Source organism: Coregonus clupeaformis, chromosome 5, assembly GCF_020615455.1.
Source record: "Coregonus clupeaformis isolate EN_2021a chromosome 5, ASM2061545v1, whole genome shotgun sequence".
In the NCBI taxonomy this organism is placed as follows: Eukaryota; Metazoa; Chordata; class Actinopteri; order Salmoniformes; family Salmonidae; genus Coregonus; species Coregonus clupeaformis.
This window is the reverse complement of record NC_059196.1, coordinates 3,592,046-3,613,397: the sequence shown is the minus strand read 5'-3', so window position 1 is coordinate 3,613,397 and position 21,352 is coordinate 3,592,046. Positions and strand designations below refer to the sequence as shown.

Below are 21,352 nucleotides of genomic sequence, written 5' to 3'. Positions count from 1 at the left end.
CCCTCAGATCAGACCTATGCCCCTCCTACCCACCCCAAGCCCCCCCCCCCCCACAAAGAGGGCCTCAACATGAAAGTCACACATACGCCCAGGCCGTGAGCAGGCAAACAGGCCCAACACCCACTCTTACACTAGCCCAAGCCAATGGCATGTACCAGATGCTCAGCAGGCTCTGCTCACAATTACTGGCCTGAGGCCAAACCACACAACCAACAACATTAGACACTTTATGGAACACAAAGCCTTCACTATTTCATCCTGGAATATCCAAGGCCTGAGGTCATCTGCCTTTGGCCTAAAGAGCAGGAATCTGGACTTCACCAAAGAAATCGGAAATACAGACATTGTCATCCTACAAGAAACATGGTATAGAGGAGACGGACCCACTGGTTGCCCTCTAGGTTACAGAGAGCTGGTAGTCCCATCCACCAAACTACCAGGTGTGAAACAGGGAAGGGACTCAGGGGGTATGCTAATTTGGTATAGAGCAGACCTAACTCACTCTATTAAATTAATCAAAACAGGAACATTTTACATTTGGTTAGAAATTCAAAAGGAAATTATCTCAACTGAGAAAAATGTCCTCCTGTGTGCTACCTATATCCCCCACTAGAATCCCCATACTTTAATGAAGACAGTTTCTCCATCCTGGAGGGGGAAATCAATAATTTCCAGACCCAGGGACATGTACTAGTCTGTGGCGACCTAAATGCCAGAACTGGACAAGAACCTGACACCCTCAGCACACAGGGGGACAAACACCTACCTGGAGGTGACAGCATTCCCTCCCCCATATGCCCCCTAGGCACAACTACGACAACATAACCAACAAAAATGGGTCACGACTCCTGCAGCTCTGTCGCACACTGGGTATGTACATAGTCAATGGTAGGCTTCGAGGGGACTCCTATGGTAGGTACACCTATAGCTCATCTCTTGGCAGTAGTACTGTAGACTACTTTATCACTGACCTCAACCCAGAGTCTCTCAGAGCGTTCACAGTCAGCCCACTGACACCCCTATCAGACCACAGCAAAATCACAGTCTACTTGAACAGAGCAATACTCAATCATGAGGCATCAAAGCCAAAAGAACTGAATAATATTAAGAAATGCTATAGATGGAAGGAAAGTAGTGTTGAAACCTACCAAAAAACAATTAGGAAACAACAAATTCAATCCATTCTAGACAACTTCCTGGACAAAACGTTCCACTGTAATAGTGAAGGTGTAAACTTGGCAGTAGAAAACCTAAACAGTATATTTGACCTCTCAGCTTCCCTATCAAATCTAAAAATCTCTAACAGAAAACCAAAGAAAAGTAATAACAGTGATAAATGGTTTGATGAAGAATGCAAAAACCTAAGAAAGAAATTGAGAAACCTATCCAACCAAAAACATAGAGACCCAGAAAACCTGAGCCTACGCCTTCACTATGGTGAATCACTAAAACAATACAGAAATACACTACGGAAAAAGAAGGAACAGCATGTCAGAAATCAGCTCAATGTAATTGAAGAATCCATAGACTCTAACCACTTCTGGGAAAATTGGAAAACACTAAACAAACAACAACACGAAGAGCTATCTATCCAAAACGGAGATGTATGGGTAAACCACTTCTCCAATCTTTTTGGCCCTATAACAGAGAACAAACAGCAAAAAAATATACATGATCAAATGCAAATCTTAGAATCAACTATTAAAGACTACCAGAACCCACTGGATTCTCCAATTACATTGAATGAACTACAGGATAAAATACAAACCCTCCAACCCAAAAAGTCCTGTGGTGTTGATGGTATCCTCAATGAAATGATAAAATATACAGACCACAAATTTCAATTAGCTATACTTAAACTCTTTAACATCATCCTTAGCTCTGGCATCTTCCCCAACATCTGGAACCAAGGACTGATCACCCCAATCCACAAAAGTGGAGACAAATTTGACCCCAATAACTACCGTGGGATATGCGTCAACAGCAACCTTGGGAAAATCCTCTGCATTATCATTAACAGCAGACTAGTTCATTTCCTCAGTGAAAACAATGTACTGAGCAAATGTCAAATTGGCTTTTTACCAAATTACCGTACGACAGACCACGTATTCACCCTGCACACCCTAATTGACAAACAAACAAACCAAAACAAAGGCAAAGTCTTCTCATGCTTTGTTGATTTCAAAAAGCTTTTGACTCAATTTGGCATGAGGGTCTGCTATACAAATTGATGGAAAGTGGGGTTGGGGGAAAAACATACGACATTATAAAATCCATGTACACAAACAACAAGTGTGCGGTTAAAATTGGCAAAAAACACACACATTTCTTTCCACAGGGCCGTGGGGTGAGACAGGGATGCAGTTTAAGCCCCACCCTCTTCAACATATATATCAACGAATTGGCGAGGGCACTAGAACAGTCTGCAGCACCCACCCTCACCCTACTAGAATCTGAAGTCAAATGTCTTCTGTTTGCTGACGATCTGGTGCTTCTGTCACCAACCAAGGAGGGCCTACAGCAGCACCTAGATCTTCTGCACAGATTCTGTCAGACCTGGGCCCTGACAGTAAATCTCAGTAAGACAAAAATAATGGTGTTCCAAAAAAGGTCCAGTTGCCAGGACCACAAATACAAATTCCATCTAGACACCGTTGCCCTAGAGCACACAAAAAACTATACATACCTCGGCCTAAACATCAGCGCCACAGGTAACTTCCACAAAGCTGTGAACGATCTGAGAGACAAGGCAAGAAGGGCCTTCTATGCCATCAAAAGGAACATAAAATTTGACATACCAATTAGGATCTGGCTAAAAATACTTGAATCAGTTATAGAACCCATTGCCCTTTATGGTTCTGAGGTCTGGGGTCCGCTCACCAACCAAGAATTCACAAAATGGGACAAACACCAAATTGAGACTCTGCATGCAGAATTCTGCAAAAACATCCTCCGTGTACAACGTAAAACACCAAATAATGCATGCAGAGCAGAATTAGGCCAATACCCGCTAATTATCAAAATCCAGAAAAGAGCCGTTAAATTCTATAACCACTTAAAAGGAAGCGATTCCCAAACCTTCCATAACAAAGCCATCACCTACAGAGAGATGAACTTGGAGAAGAGTCCCCTAAGTAAGCTTGTCCTGGGGCTCTGTTCACAAACACAAACAGACCCCACACAGCCCCAGGACAACAACAACAACAACACAACTAGACCCAACCAAATCATGAGAAAACAAAAAGAGAATTACTTGACACATTGGAAAGAACAAACAAAAAAACAGAGCAAACTAGAATGCTATTTGGCCCTAAACAGAGAGTACACAGTGGCAGAATACTTGACCACTGTGACTGACCCAAACTTAAGGAAAGCTTTGACTATGTACAGACTCAGTGAGCATAGCCTTGCTATTGAGAAAGGCCGCCGTAGGCAGACCTGGCTCTCAAGAGAAGACAGGCTATGTGCACACTGCCCACAAAATGAGGTGGAAACTGAGCTGCACTTCCTAACCTCCTGCCAAATGTATGACCATATTAGAGACACATATTTCCCTCAGATTACAGCGATCCACAAAGAATTCGAAAACAAACCCAATTTTGATAAACTCCCTTATCTACTGGGTGAAAAACCACAGTGTGCCATCACAGCTGCAAGATTTGTGACCTGTTGCCACAAGAAAAGGGCAACCAGTGAAGAACAAACACCATTGTAAATACAACCCATATTTATGTTTATTTATTTTCCCATTTGTACTTTAACTATTTGCACATTGTTACAACACTGTATATATACATAATATGACATTTGAAATGTCTTTATTCTTTTGAAACTTCTGAGTGTAATGTTTACTGTTAATATTTATTGTTTATTTCACTTTTGTTTACTATCTACTTCACTTGCTTTGGCAATGTTAACACATGTTTCCCATGCCAATAAAGCCCTTAAATTGAAATTGAATTGAATTGAGAGAGAGAGAGAGAGAGAGAGAGAGAGAGAGAGAGAGAGAGAGAGAGAGAGAGAGAGAGAGAGAGAGAGAGAGAGAGAGAGAGAGAGCAGCTTCCTCACCACTCTCTGCTTGGAGTTGGGTTTCTGCAGTAGCCACTCGATGTCGAGCGACTGCGCGTTGGACTGCCAGAACTGATGGTGGCACGGCAGGGTGGTGTTGTCTCCGACGACTCTCTTCATTTCTGTCTGGGCGCCGGCCGTCAGCAGGCTCAGCAGTACTGGAGAGAGAGAGAACAGAGACACTGTCAGACAACTAGAACCAGATACACCACAAGACAGCAGCCACAGGCAGAAGATAGCTGGAGTAAAAAACCTAGTGTGATAGGAAACAGAATCAGAATTACATGGACATAATATGTAAAAGAAACAGAATTAAACAAACAAAACCATCCAAACCACAATGAGACAAAAACTGCAACTACAGTCAATTTCTCCCAAGCTGACCTAGCTGTTTGCTGTAGGACAGTATGGGTTACACTAGGCTCAGTCAGTAGCATACAGTGAGGGAAAAAAGTATTTGATCCCCTGCTGATTTTGTACGTTTGCCCACTGACAAAGAAATTATCAGTCTATAATTTTAATGGTAGGTTTATTTGAACAGTGAGTGACAGAATAACAGCAAAAAACGCATGTCAAAAATGTTATAAATGTATTTGCATTTTAATGAGGGAAATAAGTATTTGACCCCTCTGCAAAACATTACTTAGTACTTGGTGGCAAAACCCTTGTTGGCAATCACAGAGGTCAGACGTTTCTTGTAGTTGGCCACCAGGTTTCCACACATCTCAGGAGGGATTTTGTCCCACTCCTCTTTGCAGATCTTCTCCAAGTCATTAAGGTTTCAAGGCTGACGTTTGGCAACTCGAAACTTCAGCTCCCTCCACAGATTTTCTATGGGATTAAGGTCTGGAGACTGGCTAGGCCACTCCAGGACCTTAATGTGCTTCTTCTTGAGCCACTCCTTTGTTGCCTTGGCCGTGTGTTTTGGGTCATTGTCATGCTGGAATACCCATCCACGACCCATTTTCAATGCCCTGGCTGAGGGAAGGAGGTTCTCACCCAAGATTTGATGGTACATGGCCCTGTCCATCGTCCCTTTGATGCGGTGAAGTTGTCCTGTCCCCTTAGCAGAAAAACACCCCCAAAGCATAATGTTTCCACCTCCATGTTTGACGGTGGGGATGGTGTTCTTGGGGTCATAGGCAGCATTCCTCCTCCTCCAAACACGGCGAGTTGAGTTGATGCCAAAGAGCTCAATTTTGGTCTCATCTGACCACAACACTTTCACCCAGTTCTCCTCTGAATCATTCAGATGTTCATTGGCAAACTTCAGACAGGCCTATATATGTGCTTTCTTGAGCAGGGGGACCTTGCGGGCGCTGCAGGATTTCAGTCCTTCACTGCGTAGTGTGTTACCAATTGTTTTCTTGGTGACTATGGTCCCAGCTGCCTTGAGATCATTGACAAGATCCTCCCATGTAGTTCTGGGCTGATTCCTCACCGTTCTCATGATCATTGCAACTCCACGAGGTGAGATCTTGCATGGAGCCCCAGGCCGAGGGAGATTGACAGTTCTTTTGTGTTTCTTCCATTTGCGAATAATCGCACCAACTGTTGTCACCTTCTCACCAAGCTGCTTGGCGATGGTCTTGTAGCCCATTCCAGCTTTGTGTAGGTCTACAATCTTGTCCCTGACATCCTTGGAGAGCTCTTTGGTCTTGGCCATGGTGGAGAGTTTGGAATCTGATTGATTGATTGCTTCTGTGGACAGGTGTCTTTTATACAGGTAACAAGCTGAGATTGGGAGCACTCTCTTTAAGAGTGTGCTCCTAATCTCAGCTCGTTACCTGTATAAAAGACACCTGGGAGCCAGAAATCTTTCTGATTGAGAGGGGGTCAAATACTTATTTCCCTCATTAAAATGCAAATAAATGTATAACATTTTTGACATGCGTTTTTCTGGATTTTATTGTTGTTACTCTGTCTCTCACTGTTCAAATAAACCTACCATTAAAATTATAGACTGATCATTTCTTTGTCAGTGGGCAAACGTACAAAATCAGCAGGGGATCAAATACTTTTTTTCCTCACTGTACATGGGGCTTGTGGCTCGGCCCCTGGCCAGTGGACAGACTGTTAGGGCCTAATACGCAGCGGGGGCCACTGGGCTAATTTATTGGAGGATGCTGGACAGCCCCACTGGCTTGAGGGGAATTAGGGAGAGGCGTCGGGGGGATTTGCAGAGGGATGGAGCTCGGGGTGGGGGGTGGGGGGGGGCAAGGGGACATACGACTCCCTCCACCTGGTAGACCCAGCACAGGGAAAACAATGCACAGGCTCCACAGCCCCACTGGGCTTACTCCCTCAAATGCAAGATATATTTTTGGTGCTTCAGCATTAATCTAACTAGCACATTTAATTTAGTCACTTCAGAGAGCGGGCTAAGATCCTGGCTTCAAAGAGCTTTCAATAAAGTTATCCAAACGCTGTTCATGTAAATATTATGACATCTCCTTTTTATTACTCAGTGGTATGTTGCTGATTAGGCGCTGAGTGGTTCAATAAATCACTAAATATACAGTGTGGTATACATACTTACACAAAAACTGTATGGCCTGTTGCCTAGCCCTGAGTGTGTTATGTCTGGGCTTGAGTGATTCAACAGACAGCGACTCATTGAAAGAATGCCTTTGTGCCCTATCACCCTCGATGACATTGTCAATGTTCCTTGGATCTCCAAAGGTGGTCAATGCGTCAGCCGTAGGCACCTTTCTTCTCATTCAGTGGCCACCCTCTCAGGAACAGCACACGTAAGAGCTGTCAGAGCCAATGAGAATGGTCGCTAGTCTGCCCTATAAAACATGTGACTTGGTGTAAGTTTGTGGTAAAGATGGTGCCGTTGGAGAAGGGCGACATCTTACGAGTTCCGTCACTTTTACCCTGCCTTTAGTCCCTTTTACCCTGCCTTCATGTACATATCTACCTCAAATACCTCGTACCTCTGCACATTGATCTGAAACTGGTACTCTCTGTAGTGACTTGCAAAAGTATTCATCCCCCTTGGTGTTTTTCCTATTGTGTTGTATTACAACCTGTAATTTACATTGATTTTTATTTGGATTTCATGTAATGGACATACACAAAATAGTCCAAATTGGTGAAGTGAAATGAAAAAAATTACTTGTTTCAAAGAATTCTAAAAAATTAATAACGGAAAAGTGGTGCCTGCAAATGTATTCACCCCCTTTGCTATGAAGCCCCTAAATAAGATCTGGTGCAACCAATTACCTTCAGAAGTCACATAATTAGTTAAATAAAGTCCACCTGTGTGCAATCTAAGTGTCACATGATCTCAGTATATATACACCTGTTCTGAAAGGCCCCAGAGTATGCACCAGAGTATGCAACACCACTAAGCAAGGGGCACCACCAAGCAAGCAGCACCATGAAGACAAAGGAGCTCTCCAAACAGATCAGGGACAAAGTTGTGGAGAAGTACAGATCAGGGTTGGGTTATAAAAAAATCAGAAACTTTGAACATCCCAAGGGGGACCATAAAATCCATTATTAAAAAATTGAAAGAATATGGCACCACACAAACCTGCCAAGAGAGGGCTGCCCACCAAAACTCACGGACCAGGCAAGGAGGGCATTAATCAGAGAGGCAACAAAGAGACCAAAGATAACCCTGAAGGAGCTGCAAAGCTCCACAGCTCCACAAAGGAGTATCTGTCCATAGGACCACTTTAAGCCATACACTCCACAGAGCTGGGCTTTACGGAAGAGTGGGCAGAAAAAAGCCATTGCTATAAAAAATAAATAAGCAAACACGTTTGGTGTTCGCCAAAAGGCATGTGGGAGACTCCCCAAACATATGGAAGAAGGTACTCTGGTCAGATAAGACTCAAATTGAGCTTTTTGGCCATCAAGAAAAACACAATGTCTGGCGCAAACCCAACACCTTTCATCACCCCGAGAACACCATCCCCACAGTGAAGCATGGGGGTGGCAGCATCATGCTGTGTGGATGTTTTTCATCGGCAGGGACTGGGAAACTGGTCAGAATTGAAGGAATGATGGATTGCGCTAAATACAGGGAATTTCTTGAGGGAAACCTGTTTTAGTCTTCCAGAGATTTGAGACTGGGACGGATGTTCACTTTCCAGCAGGACAACGACCCTAAGCATACTTCTAAAGCAACACTCGAGTGGTTTAAGGGGAAACATTTAAATGTCTTGGAATGGCCTATTCAAATCCCAGACCTCAATCCAATTGAGAATGTGTGGTATGACTTAAAGATTGCTGTACACCAGCGGAACCCATCCAACTTGATGGAGCTGGAGCAGTTTTGCCTTGAAGAATGGGCAACAATCCCAGTGGCTAGATGTGCCAAGCTTATAGAGATACCCCAAGAGACTTGCAGCTGTAATTGCTGCAAAAGGTGGCTCTACAAAGTATTGGGGGGTGAATAGTTATGCATGCTCAAGCTTTCAGTTTTTTTGTCTTATTTCTTGTTTGTTTAACAATAAAAAAGATTGTGCATCTTCAAAGTGGTAGGCATGCTGTGTAAATCAAATTATACAAACCCCCCAAAAATCAATTTTAATTCCAGGTTGTAAGGCAACAAACTAGGAAAAATGCCAAGGGGGGTGAATACTTTCGCAAGCCACTGTAGCTCCATTCTCATGTATTTTATTTTAGTCCTCTTGTAATTCTATTTTTAATCTGCATCGTTGGGAAGTGCTCGTAAGCTAGCATTTCATGGTCAAGTCTACACCAGTTTTATTCGGCACATGTGACAAATCAAATTTGATTTGATTTGATTTGGTACAGGGATGTAGGTATCATAACTGTAAACTGCTTATTCAGAATTGGTTGACTGTCTCACAGTTATGACATCATTATTCTGTGAACTTTGTGTGCAGCTCTTTAAGTTTCCTTCACTTTCACATTTTCCTGCTGCAATAACCCTGGGCTCCACGCCAGTTACTCACAATAATCTGAGTCACCACTTAGACACAACCCCAGATGCCCTCTCTGACTGGCACCCAGCACCACAGGAGAGGAGGCCATGATACAGTACAGCAGGGCCCTAAGTCCGCTCAATATGACCCTGGTGACAGGACACATTACTGATGTCCTCCTACTGCTCTCGCTCTCCCCTGCTCTGTTCAAATCACTACTCAGCATAAAAAAGGGCCACCTCTTCCCAGCCAAGGAGCTCCCAGCCCCTCTGAAGGTATCCCCATTCATGACTTTTTAATGCAGCATTTGCAGAGCTATTCATCTTGTGGGCTCCCCGCAGATATTACTTTGGATGGAAGTCATGGAGGGGAGCCTAGGAGAGAAGGATCCAGCCAGCACAGAGGACTCTGGGTATCCTCTCAGCATAGCTCCTAATCACTTTAAGGAGGAGGAGGAAGGAGGAGGAGGAGGTTGGCTGGAGTGTGTGTGTGCGAGAGAGTGTGAGTGTTGGGGCCCGGTGATGGTCGGTTGGGAGACCAGTGCCCGCTGCTGGCCAAGGCCTGTCTAATCAGTGCTGTCTAATCAGTGCCCCCACACTCGTCACCCCGGGGCTGAACCCCCTGCTCTGTGTGCTGGGCCTGATAACAGCTAGTAGGCTCACCACTCCACCACCCGCCCACGCCGGGGAGAGTTTTGCATGGGAGCGATACAAGTAGGGCCAGTTATCAAAGGGGGTATATGGAAGGTTGTGTGTTGTATGTGCAATTAACTATTGTGTATATCACCCACTCCTTTAGCCAACTCTCAATGACCTTCCAACAAGCACACTGAGCCAATAAAGAATGTTTGGGTTTGGAAGTAGGCTTCACTTTATCATCTGTCAATAGATTTACCCCATATGAAATGATCTAACTTTCAGCCAACAACATGACAAACATTTCAATGCCTTTATAGTGACATTACAATCAGCTTTTACATCCTCAGTTTATGGTCTTGGAGAGGGGATTTTGTGCTGTGGAATGGATAACATAGTGGTCCAAAATAAACCTGCCTTGAAGTCTATTTGCACTCAAATTTGGATTGGCCTCATTCAGTGTGCACAGCTGTGGCAGTTTGGACGGATGGGAACCATCATTTGTGAGATGCCCAGTATGCAGCATACCAGGGTGTCACAGCATACTATGGTGACTCTATATAGGAACATCAGGTAGTCTTTAGTTTTATGACATTGGCTTTCAATGGTCTTAATATAGTGGGATATTTCAGCATACTTTAATTTAGTTTATTAATTCAACCATTTAAAAAAACAAGCACAGATAAAACTTGAAAAAGCCATACATGCACATCAACAAAATCATTGAGGATAACACACAATAAAGTCAGGGACTTATTTCCATTGTGGTCCTCTTGAGACAAGATTGCTGGGCAAGACTCAACACGGTTGAACACAGTATGGCAGTGAGATAATAAAGCATAAAAACAAAGAACAACATCTATCTCATCATTACAGTTACATCGTAGGGTACATTCATATGGGCACAGAAGACATCAAACTGTTTTTTACTTAATTTTTAAGGCAACTCATTCCACTCTGAGGCTCCACTATACAAGAAAGTACCTTTCCCAGCATTAGTCCTGAACCTTTATAAGCATACATTAGCAACACCTGATCTGGTGCTGTGGTTTTGTACATCCCTAACACGGGGAAAGTAATCAGTCAGATATCTGGGTGCAGAACCGACAATATGCCTGTATACCAGACCCAGTCTAATCTGGGACACCCTAGCCTCAACAGGCAGCCAGTTGAGTTTCTGAAAGCAGCTCCTGGCTACGTAAGTACGTGGACTAACCTTCAATACTACCCTGATCAGCTCATTCTGGGCTATCTGGAGCTTCCCCTTCAGAAGCTTAGATAAGCCCCAAACCAGGAAGTACTAGCGTAGTCAAAATGGAATTGAATTAGGGCAGTGGCTAGCACTCTCATGGAGTCCTTATCAAGCAGCTTGGACTTTCTAGCCAAAAACTTGATTCCGGCATTAACCTTCCCTAGCAATTTAGTGGCCATGCTTAACCCTAGTGCCTCCAGTTTGGAAATTAGGAGACAGTGGTTAACTGTATCAAAGGCCTTCTGTAGGTTAAGCAGTATCATTCCACAAAGATTTCTCTCACCAATCTCTTTCCTGATGAAGTCAGTCAAGTAAAGTAGACATGAATCAGTGGAGTATGCTTTTCTAAATCCCGACTGAAAATCATACATTTGACTTTGTTTGTTGACATATTCATAAATTTGCTCATGTACAACTCTCTCCAGGATATTTGATGTTATAATGGATACAGGCCTACAATTCCCAGGGTCAGACTTTATCCCCTTCTTATACAGAGGTATAACTTTAGCTTTTTTCATGTCCTTGGGAAAGATGCCTTGTTCAAGAGAGATATTAACAATATGCGTAATACAAGGGGCAATTTGCTCAGCAGAATCTCTAAGAAACCTTGCAGGAATATTATCCAGGCCTGTGGCTTTGGAGCATTTAAGCTTTGCTAGCATACTTGCTACTTTGGCTGTTGCTACCTTTGCAAAATAAAAACTTGGCATAATACTTCTTGACTTGGTCGTTTCCATACGAATTAGAACTAGTGGGCAGCTTGCTGGCAACAGAAGTAAAACAAATGTTGAATTACTATACATACCGATAACATAGTAAATAGTGTGAGACATTACCTACAGTCAGGCATGGCAAAACTATCAAAACATCTTCCATCACAAGCAGACCTCGGTTCAAATACTATTTCAAATATCTCAAATACTTTCACTTACATTCAAAGTAAGTATTCAAATATATTTTATTTGAAAAGACAAGTCCCACTGGGCACACACTGGTTGAATCAACATTATTTCCACATTAGTTCAATGAAATTACGTTGAACCAACGTGGAATAGACCTTGAATTGATGTCTGTGCCCAGTGGGGTGGTTGAATATTTTAATGTATTTGGAAATACACTTGGAAAGTATGTTACAGTATTTTCAAGTACTTATTTCAAATACTATTTTCAAATTCCTGGGTTAATTGCATGGGAGTTTATTTGAGTCAGTGTATTTGAAATACAATTTGGCAGACTATTTGGTTTTTACAAATAACCATTCAAATACTCAAATACAAGTACTTGTTTTGGGCTGTGTATTTGAAAATACTCAAATACACAAAAAAAGTATTTTAAATACCAGATACTCAAATACACATGTATTTGAACCCAGGTCTGAGCACGAGGCATTCATTCACGTCTTCTTGATATTCCATAGGGCCCTGGGAAAGGCCATGTTAAGGAGGCCATCTTACATTTACATTACATTTTCGTCATTTAGCAGACGCTCTTATCCAGAGCGACTTACAAATTGGTGCATTCACCTTATGATAGCCAGTGGGACAACCACTTTACAATATATCTAATTATTTACATACCACAGATTATTGGCATCGTGAGGGAGCTTGTTCCACCATTGGGGTGCCAGAGCAGCGAACAGTTTTGACTGGGCTGAGCAGGAACTGTGCTTCAGCAGAGGTAGGGGGGCCAGCAGGCCAGTGGTGGATGAACGCAATGCCCTCGTTTGGGTGTAGGGACTGATCAGAGCCTGAAGGTAAGCACCATGGTCTTGTAGCAGATGCGGCACCTCCGTACCTAAACTCATAACTGAGAGCTGTGAGTCAAGGGGGTATTTCGCGATAAGGTAACTATGTTAATAACTTCTGGCTCCGACTAGATTCCCCCCACCTCCCCCCTCCTCTCCTCTCATTTCCTTTACTCTCTGGACTGTGATCAACGCGGCTGCACATTGTCATTTTTGACGAAGCTCGATTTTACCCAAGCAAAGAAAAGAGCTAAAGAAATGTATTATAATGAACAAAAGGGGAGTGGGCAGTAGCATAGGCTTAGAGAGAAACAAAGAGACAGAGAGAGAAACAGAGAGAGAGACAGAGGGAGACAGAGAGACAGAGAGAGTGAGGGAGAGCTAGTGCGACTGTAGTGGAGGAACCAATTTCCATGGAAATGCCCTAGGGGGAGTTGTGCTCCAGTAAATCCACTTCCCCACAGAATGGTACAATCTTATTATAGAGCAGCCAGTGGGACGCAGGCAGGCAGCGGATCTTTCACATTGCCCAAAGTCAAGCTCCACATCCCATTCAGCACATTGGCTTGGCTGGGGCCTCAGCACCACTAAAGCCCCTGACCTCTGGCTCTCAAAACTGAAGAGATCAGGGGAGGAAAAAGAAGAGAGGGAAAAGAGAGGAATAGAGAGGAATAGAGAGGAAAAGGTCCAATGTCTTGTGTTGAGCCCTTAATAAGTCCACTCTGTTCCCCTACAGATATCCCGGCGTGGCCATCAGATTCTGGCCACAATGAGCTTTAATCTCACCATAGCTATAGGAAAAAGCAGTGGGAAAAGTGGAGGATGCAGAACTAACTTCTTTAGAGTCCTATATGTATTTGTCTTTGTAATAAGAGTGCATCTGTGTGAGAATGAACAGTATGTGTGTGCTGCATGCTTTATGTGAACATATGCTGTCTCAGAAATGCGCTTCCATACTCCTCTATCTGCATAATAGAAAAATAAGGCATATCTCATGCTGACGGTAAATCAATGCCTTTGTGCAGACATGTGAATTAGAGTATAGCAGTCGTGGGGCATTTGGAGTTTCAAATTGCATAGGAGTTACCAGCTGCTCCACACAAGGTATGGGTCCAGACAGGGAGAGAGGACTGCAGCATTCATCTCTCAGCACTGCCACTCTATACTAAACGTTTTATCTTGCGCCACTGACAGGCTCCTCTGGCAAGAGGAGAGAACAGAGAGAGTGGACGGGAGAACTACTCAGAGAACACTGGGCTGGGACATAGAGAAATGCCTCCCGGGTTACCAGGGGCACTGTATTTGGCTTTTCTCTCTGGTATGACCAATATGTGTGAAATGCATCAGAAATGACTGCTGACATACAGTAGGTTTTAGTTGAGCTGGGGAAACATTCAGATGATGGAAAACATTGAAATATTCAGAGTTCACAGCCAGAGGTGCAGTTTGGTGTTTTAGAAAGATCAGTGAAATTAACACTGCAGTAGAGTGGGTGTGTTGACCTCCTGTTGCTATGGCTATACAAATGGTAAATACAGTATATTGGTGCTTTCTTCACAGGGAAACAGAGTTATCAGAGAGATGGGCACAGAGGGAGGTAAAGCATATGCTCTCTCTTTTACTGTTATCTCTGAGGCTTTCCAGAGAGACGGAAGGCTTGAAACACTGAAATCCTCTCACATCTCTCATGGCTCCCCAGACAAGAGCCGTGCTTTGAGACGCTAGTACAAACTGACAGGCTACAAAAACAACCCTTGTCAGAGCTCTCAAAGAGACTCCTTTATTTATACAGCCTCTTATACAGGCTCTTTTTAATTAGTTCTTCTGAAGGGGGTAAATCTTTTTAAACGCTCCCAGAGATCACGCCCAAACATTAAATCGCACACGTCGCGGGCACCAATTCTTGGTCCAAGTCAAGAATATTTTCCTCCTGTGGAATCAAGGAGGGTTGTGTTTTCTCTGACTGGAGGCTGCTCTTTGGAAGGATAAAGTACCCATAATCCTTCCCTGCATTGCGCCCGGCAACCAACAGCCCTTCTGCTGACATGGAGCTTTTCTCCATGCCACTTGCAGCACTATTAAATATCAGGGCCACTTCAAGCATGGAGAGCGAGCCGGGGCTTGAAAGGAAAACGTTTAAAAAGAGGGCCCCATCGTGTCCGCACTCGTCTGCGATGATGGATTCCTAAGAGCCTGGCTAGAGCAGATGAGTGCAAAGAAGGAATGGAATCACTTCCAGGATAATCCTTAGGACCTGGAAGAGAGGAACAGGTAAAGGGAGAGGGTCTATGGGAAATAAGGAATGGGAGATGAAATTCCACTACGGTCTGAATAATGTAGGACCCTGTGGACGTTTTCACCTCAAGCTCTCTTGTTGCCTTCATTAGCATCTATGTCACATCGAGCGAAAAACGGACGCTGACAGAATCCCAAAATAGATGCTAATTGGTTTCATGTCGAGCGCTTTGAATTCCCCAAAAGTTTTCGATAAACTCTCTCAGCAGATAAATGCCTCAAAAAAAGCTAACCCTGCATCTGTTGGCGTCATCCTGTATGCACAGGTGTTATCCAAGATCCTATGGATGTTCCATCAGCCACTTAGCCATTAGCGTTAGCTTAAACGACCAGGGCTCCAGAGTGTACCACATGTGGTACTCGAGACGTTCCAGTAAGCAGCCACCGCCGCCCCACTTCCTCCTTCCTCCCTTTACCTTTATGTGGCTCAGTAAAACCACGGCTCCACATATGACAGAGTGGAAAGAGTGGCACAGGACTTAAAAGGGCCCAAACACAAAGACACCACTGATAGTCATTGGTTGAGTTTTAATTCAAACTCAATTCATCATTTGGAATGGATGTTCTCCATTTACATTTTAATTATGCCAATGCATCTTAAGAGGCTCCAGGCTCCCTCGCAGGATAATCGCTGGAGGCCTGTATGGTGTTAAACCATTTAAGGGGTTATTTTCAGGTTGAAATAACACCATGCAAAGGACCTCCTATTTCCATTATGTGTTCTAAATAAACAAGCCCCCCAAATATCAAATGGCCTGGCTTGCGCAAGATAACATGCTTCAGCTGCATTGTGGGAATTGGAGAAAGACCCTCTGCTCTGCTGTGGCAATATATCCTCCCCACATCTGTCTGCTCCAAAATAAACCAGCATGTGTGTGCATTCCCTTTGCTACACATGACCAGAGTGTCTACATACAGTATGTGCTTAGCTTTCTCTTCCCAGGAGAGAGAGCGAGAGAGAGAGCGAGAGAGAGAGAGAGAGCGAGAGAGAGAGAGAGAGAGAGAGAGAGAGAGAGAGAGAGAGAGAGAGAGAGAGAGAGAGAGAGAGAGAGAGAGAGAGATAGGGGTATAGACCTACTCCTCACAGAAAACAGCTAACATGACTAATGTGACTAATGTGCTGGTCCTTGGCAGAATCTCTGACGCTCTCTCTCTCTCTCTCTCTCTCTCTCTCTCTCTCTCTCTCTCTCTCTCTCTCTCTCTCTCTGTGTGTGTATGTGTGTTTGCTTCACATGTGGTTGGGGTGTGGGCCTTATAAAGGCCACATCCCCCCCGGAACACACACACACACAAAGAGAGAGCGCGACACACATAGAGACACACACTAAGAGAGAGAGAGACACGCACACACACACACCCCTGCACAAATTACCCCCACCGAGTACAGTGTAGAGTATCCATTTTCATGGACAGTGGACTGAAATCCCTTGAAATGGTAAGACATTCCCAGCCGTTTCCAAAGAAACATTAGACAACTTTGCTGAAAATCATTTTCACTTGTGTGTAAACAATAAGTGAGGATGGAAAACAATGGCAATATTTGAAAGAGTCAGCAATTCATGATATTCAAAGAAAACAATTCTATATCCTGTTAAGAAATTACATTAATTTACCTCTATTAGGAAAACATATATTTTATTCAAGCACTTGGAAAGTTTCTCCAAGAATTCAGCAAAACTATTGTTTTCTGAGCTGGTCCTATTTTTCGCTTGGAGTGGCATTAAGTAATTTGTGTTGGCAAACAGAAAGGTTATATTCCAGGATTGTGTAAACCGAAAGGACATATTAATAACAGAGGACTTATACTGTAACAGTTAGCTGGAAAAGAAACAAGAAACAACACCTAGAAAAAGAAAAACAGTCATATATTTGCCTTTATGGGGTTCAGGCTCGGCTTGACCCTACCATCAAAACAGATGGTGCAGTCAATGAGGAAGCTGGCCTTATGAATTAAAGCACTGTTTAAGACTGCCTTGCCTGCTGCTGATAAACAGGAGCTGTCCTGTTAGGTGTTGGTATGATAGAAGCTAAACTATGCTAGGGACAGACAGATGGAGAAGCCCTGAGACTAAACATAATTGCCACAATAACCATATCAACAACCTTTTTGCATACTACTTCACAACATGCACCTGTGTGCAAGTCTCTCCATTATCCAGGACACAAAATGGACAATGTTTATTTCCCTATTATTTATGCATCTAGCTCCATTTGTGGCTGGCTGCTGGTGAACTCCGCTCACATTGTTGGTGCTGCCTGGACTTGTGCATTGACCTCCGAAGATCATTACTTCATACGCTACGGTGCTGCCAAGTCCATTTAGCTGCAATCTGCAATTTTTTATGTCCATTAGGTGGAAAATAGAGCTGACTAGGTGGATGACCACAGGAAGTGGAATGCATCGTGGTCGCCCAGTCTCTTTGGGGATGGATGCTCTGTAGCAGCGTACTGTACGACCAATAAAATAGTCAAATGCTGTCTGCCTCAAGTATTGTGCCATTAACCTTTATTAAATGCAATTCAATACTTAGAAGATAATGTTTTAAAGGAGTCTCTCTAAGTTATTTTACAAGATGTGGGTAGACAATAAAACACATGAGTGTATACAAAGGATGGTGGTGGTACGTGAAAACAGGGCTGTTTGAAAACACACTCAAAGACTGGACTCTATTTAGAGCAGTACAAAAGCATGGCTTTAGACAGTGTAAAACAGCCTGGGTTTGGACACGCTAACGCTACATTTTGTGGCCTGAGCATGCTGCTGGGCCTCTGGATCCTTCCCTGGTCCCTCTCCTCTAAACACACATTTAATTCCATTAGTTTGTCCACTGCCACTGTTTGTCACTGTTAAGGCTCTTGAGTTCACCCAGGGTTAGACAGAGCATTTCTAAGCAAAGGCACTGAAGAGCTGGGCTGTTGTCCATGGAAGAATAGGATCTGAACAACAACAGAACAGAGTGGCTCCCATGTTGTACATTTCACAAGTTAATTGAAAACAGACACATGAAACCAGGAGTGGATGCAGGATGCTACTGCTGCTGCATGGGAGTGGAGTCACCCTATCCATCCTGTCTGATGACTGGGAGTCACCCTATCCATCCTGTCTGATGACTGGGAGTCACCCTATCCATCCTGTCTGATGACTGGGAAGGGCACGTCGAGGGACGCCATCTCCATTTTTCTAACTTGATCACTAATAATCAGAATGCTCTTCTTGACCATTGATGGCCTGATAAATCCTAATCTTGGCAAACCTTTCCTCCACATCTAAATGTGATGAGTTTGCAGCATTTTTCAGATAACAAACATTAGGCTGGGTATCAGTCAAGCAAGACCTGATGAGAAGTTTGATGATATGTGCCCTAGCCTACCACACAAAGGCACTATGGATTTATTTCCCCTGGTTGACACAGACAAGTGTAATACCCTTGCTAAAACCCAGTATAGAGTTTATTTGTTATAATTAATTGGTATTAGATTTAAAAGGTGATTGAATTGCTCATGATTTGTAATCTTGTTAATGCATTTCTTTTGAAGCAATGTTTCAAAAATGTACAAGTGAATAGGTTGGTTTACTTTTAAGTTTAAGTTTCCCACGTATCTTGTTAAAGTTTTGACCAATGAGGTAACTTGTTAAGTTGTGGAGGCTTAAATATACTGATCTAGTGAGATATACAGTGGGGGAAAAAAGTATTTAGTCAGCCACCAATTGTGCAAGTTCTCCCACTTAAAAAGATGAGAGAGGCCTGTAATTTTCATCATAGGTACACGTCAACTATGACAGACAAAATGAGAAAAAATTATCCAGAAAATCACATTGTAGGATTTTTAATGAATTTATTTGCAAATTATGGTGGAAAATAAGTATTTGGTCACCTACAAACAAGCAAGATTTCTGGCTCTCACAGACCTGTAACTTCTTCTTTAAGAGGCTCCTCTGCCCTCCACTCGTTACCTGTATTAATGGCACCTGTTTGAACTTGTTATCAGTATAAATGACACCTGTCCACAACCTCAAACAGTCACACTCCAAACTCCTCTATGGCCAAGACCAAAGAGCTGTCAAAGGACACCAGAAACAAAATTGTAGACCTGCACCAGGCTGGGAAGACTGAATCTGCAATAGGTAAGCAGCTTGGTTTGAAGAAATCAACTGTGGGAGCAATTATTAGGAAATGGAAGACATACAAGACCACTGACAATCTCCTTCGATCTGGGGCTCCACGCAAGATCTCACCCCGTGGGGTCAAAATGATCACAAGAACGGTGAGCAAAAATCCAGAACCACACGGGGGGACCTAGTGAATGACCTGCAGAGAGTTGGGACCAAAGTAACAAAGCCTACCATCAGTAACACACTACGCCGCCAGGGACTCAAATCCTGCAGTGCCAGACGTGTCCCCCTGCTTAAGCCAGTACATGTCCAGGCCCGTCTGAAGTTTACTAGAGTGCATTTGGATGATCCAGAAGAGGATTGGGAGAATGTCATATGGTCAGATGAAACCAAAATAGAACTTTTTGGTAAAAACTCAACTCGTCGTGTTTGGAGGACAAAGAATGCTGAGTTGCATCCAAAGAGCACCATACCTAAAGTGAAGCATGGGGGTGGAAACATCATGCTTTGGGGCTGTTTTTCTGCAAAGGGACCAAGACGACTGATCCATGTAAAGGAAAGAATGAATGGGGCCATGTATCGTGAGATTTTGAGTGAAAACCTCCTTCCATCAGCAAGGGCATTGAAGATGAAACGTGGCTGGGTCTTTCAGCATGACAATGATCCCAAACACACCGCCCGGGCAACGAAGGAGTGGCTTTGTAAGAAGCATTTCAAGGTCCTGGAGTGGCCTAGCCAGTCTCCAGATCTCAACCCCATAGAAAATCTTTGGAGGGAGTTGAAAGTCCGTGTTGCCTAGCGACACCCCCAAAACATCATTGCTCTAGAGGAGATCTGCATGGAGGAATGGGCCAAAATACCAGCAACAGTGTGTGAAAACCTTGTGAAGACTTACAGAAAACGTTTGACCTGTGTCATTGCCAACAAAGGGTATATAACAAAGTATTGAGAAACTTTTGTTATTGACCAAATATTTATTTTCCACCATAATTTGCAAATAAATTCATTAAAAATCCTACAATGTGATTTTCTGGATTATTTTTTCTCATTTTGTCTGTCATAGTTGACGTGTACCTATGATGAAAATTACAGGCCTCTCTCATCTTTTTAAGTGGGAGAACTTGCACAATTGGTGGCTGACTAAATACTTTTTTCCCCACTGTACATGGCGGAGACTGAATCAAGCTAGTCGTCTTGACTTCTTTCTTATCTCATTCTCGTTGGCACCAAAAGTAAAAAAAGTGTTGATAGGGGACAGAATGCGGTCGGACCATCATATAATAGGCATATACATTACTCTTACTGAATTTCCACGTGGGCGAGGATATTGGAAATTTAATCAAAGCCTATTGGATAATAATTTATTTACAATTAGAACAAAGGAATTTATAACTGACTTTTTCAAACATAACATAGGTACAGCGAATCCCCTTATTGTATGGGACACCTTTAAATGTGCCTTTAGAGGCCATGCAATTCAGTACTCATCTCGAAAACAAAAGCAATTTAGGTCAAAAGAGTTTATACTAAGAAAGGAAATAGAAAGTCTAACAGAACAGATAGATGGCAATAAAAACTGTAACATAGAGGCTCAGAATAAATTAGAGGAAAAACAAAAAGAAATGGAGAAACTTATTCAAGAAAGATCAAGTGTAATATATTATAAAAATAAAGCAAACTGGATGGAATATGGGGAAAAATGCACAAAATTCTTTTTTAATCTTCAACATAGGAATGCTACCAAAAAGAACTTAATGAAACTGGTTACAATTGATGGAGTCACCCATAATTCACCAAATGATATTTTGAAGGAAGAAACAAAGTACTTTAAGCATATGTTTTCTTTTCAGTCGCCTCTATCTCCTCTAACTGAAGCTAATTGTAGAGATTTTTTTTTCTATTGATAATGTCAAATTAACAGCCACACAGAAAGACTAATGTGAAGGTGAAATTACAGAGGAGGAACTTCTGGATGCAATTAAAGACTTTAAGTCTGGGAAAACTCCAGGGTTGGATGGCATACCAGTCGAGGTATACCAAACCTTTTTTGATATACTAAGAGGACCGTTATTAGCATGTTTTAACCACTCCTATGTAAATGATAGATTATCTGACACTCAAGAAGAAGGTCTGATCTCATTATTACTGAAACAGGATACAAGTGGAAAATATAAAGATCCAGTCCATTTACAAAATTGGAGGCCCCTTACACTTCAGTGTTGTGATGCAAAAATCCTAGCAAAATGTATAGCGCATAGAATTAAAAAGGTATTGTCGGATATTATTCATTATAATCAGACAGGTTTTTTACATGGAAGATACATTGGAGATAATATAAGG

At 42.9% G+C, this 21,352-nt stretch overlaps 1 protein-coding gene across 2 annotated transcripts in view; it reads right to left on the bottom strand.

Annotated features, from left to right (window-relative positions):
* Positions 1 to 21,352, bottom strand: part of LOC121558544 (CXADR-like membrane protein) — a 105,172-nt gene that overhangs the window by 15,065 nt on the left and 68,755 nt on the right. For both annotated transcript variants that reach the window (XM_041871925.1, XM_041871931.2), the window contains one exon: positions 4,069 to 4,226. In XM_041871925.1, the coding sequence (XP_041727859.1) occupies positions 4,069 to 4,226 (158 nt within the window). The remainder of the gene's footprint in view (positions 1 to 4,068; positions 4,227 to 21,352) is intronic.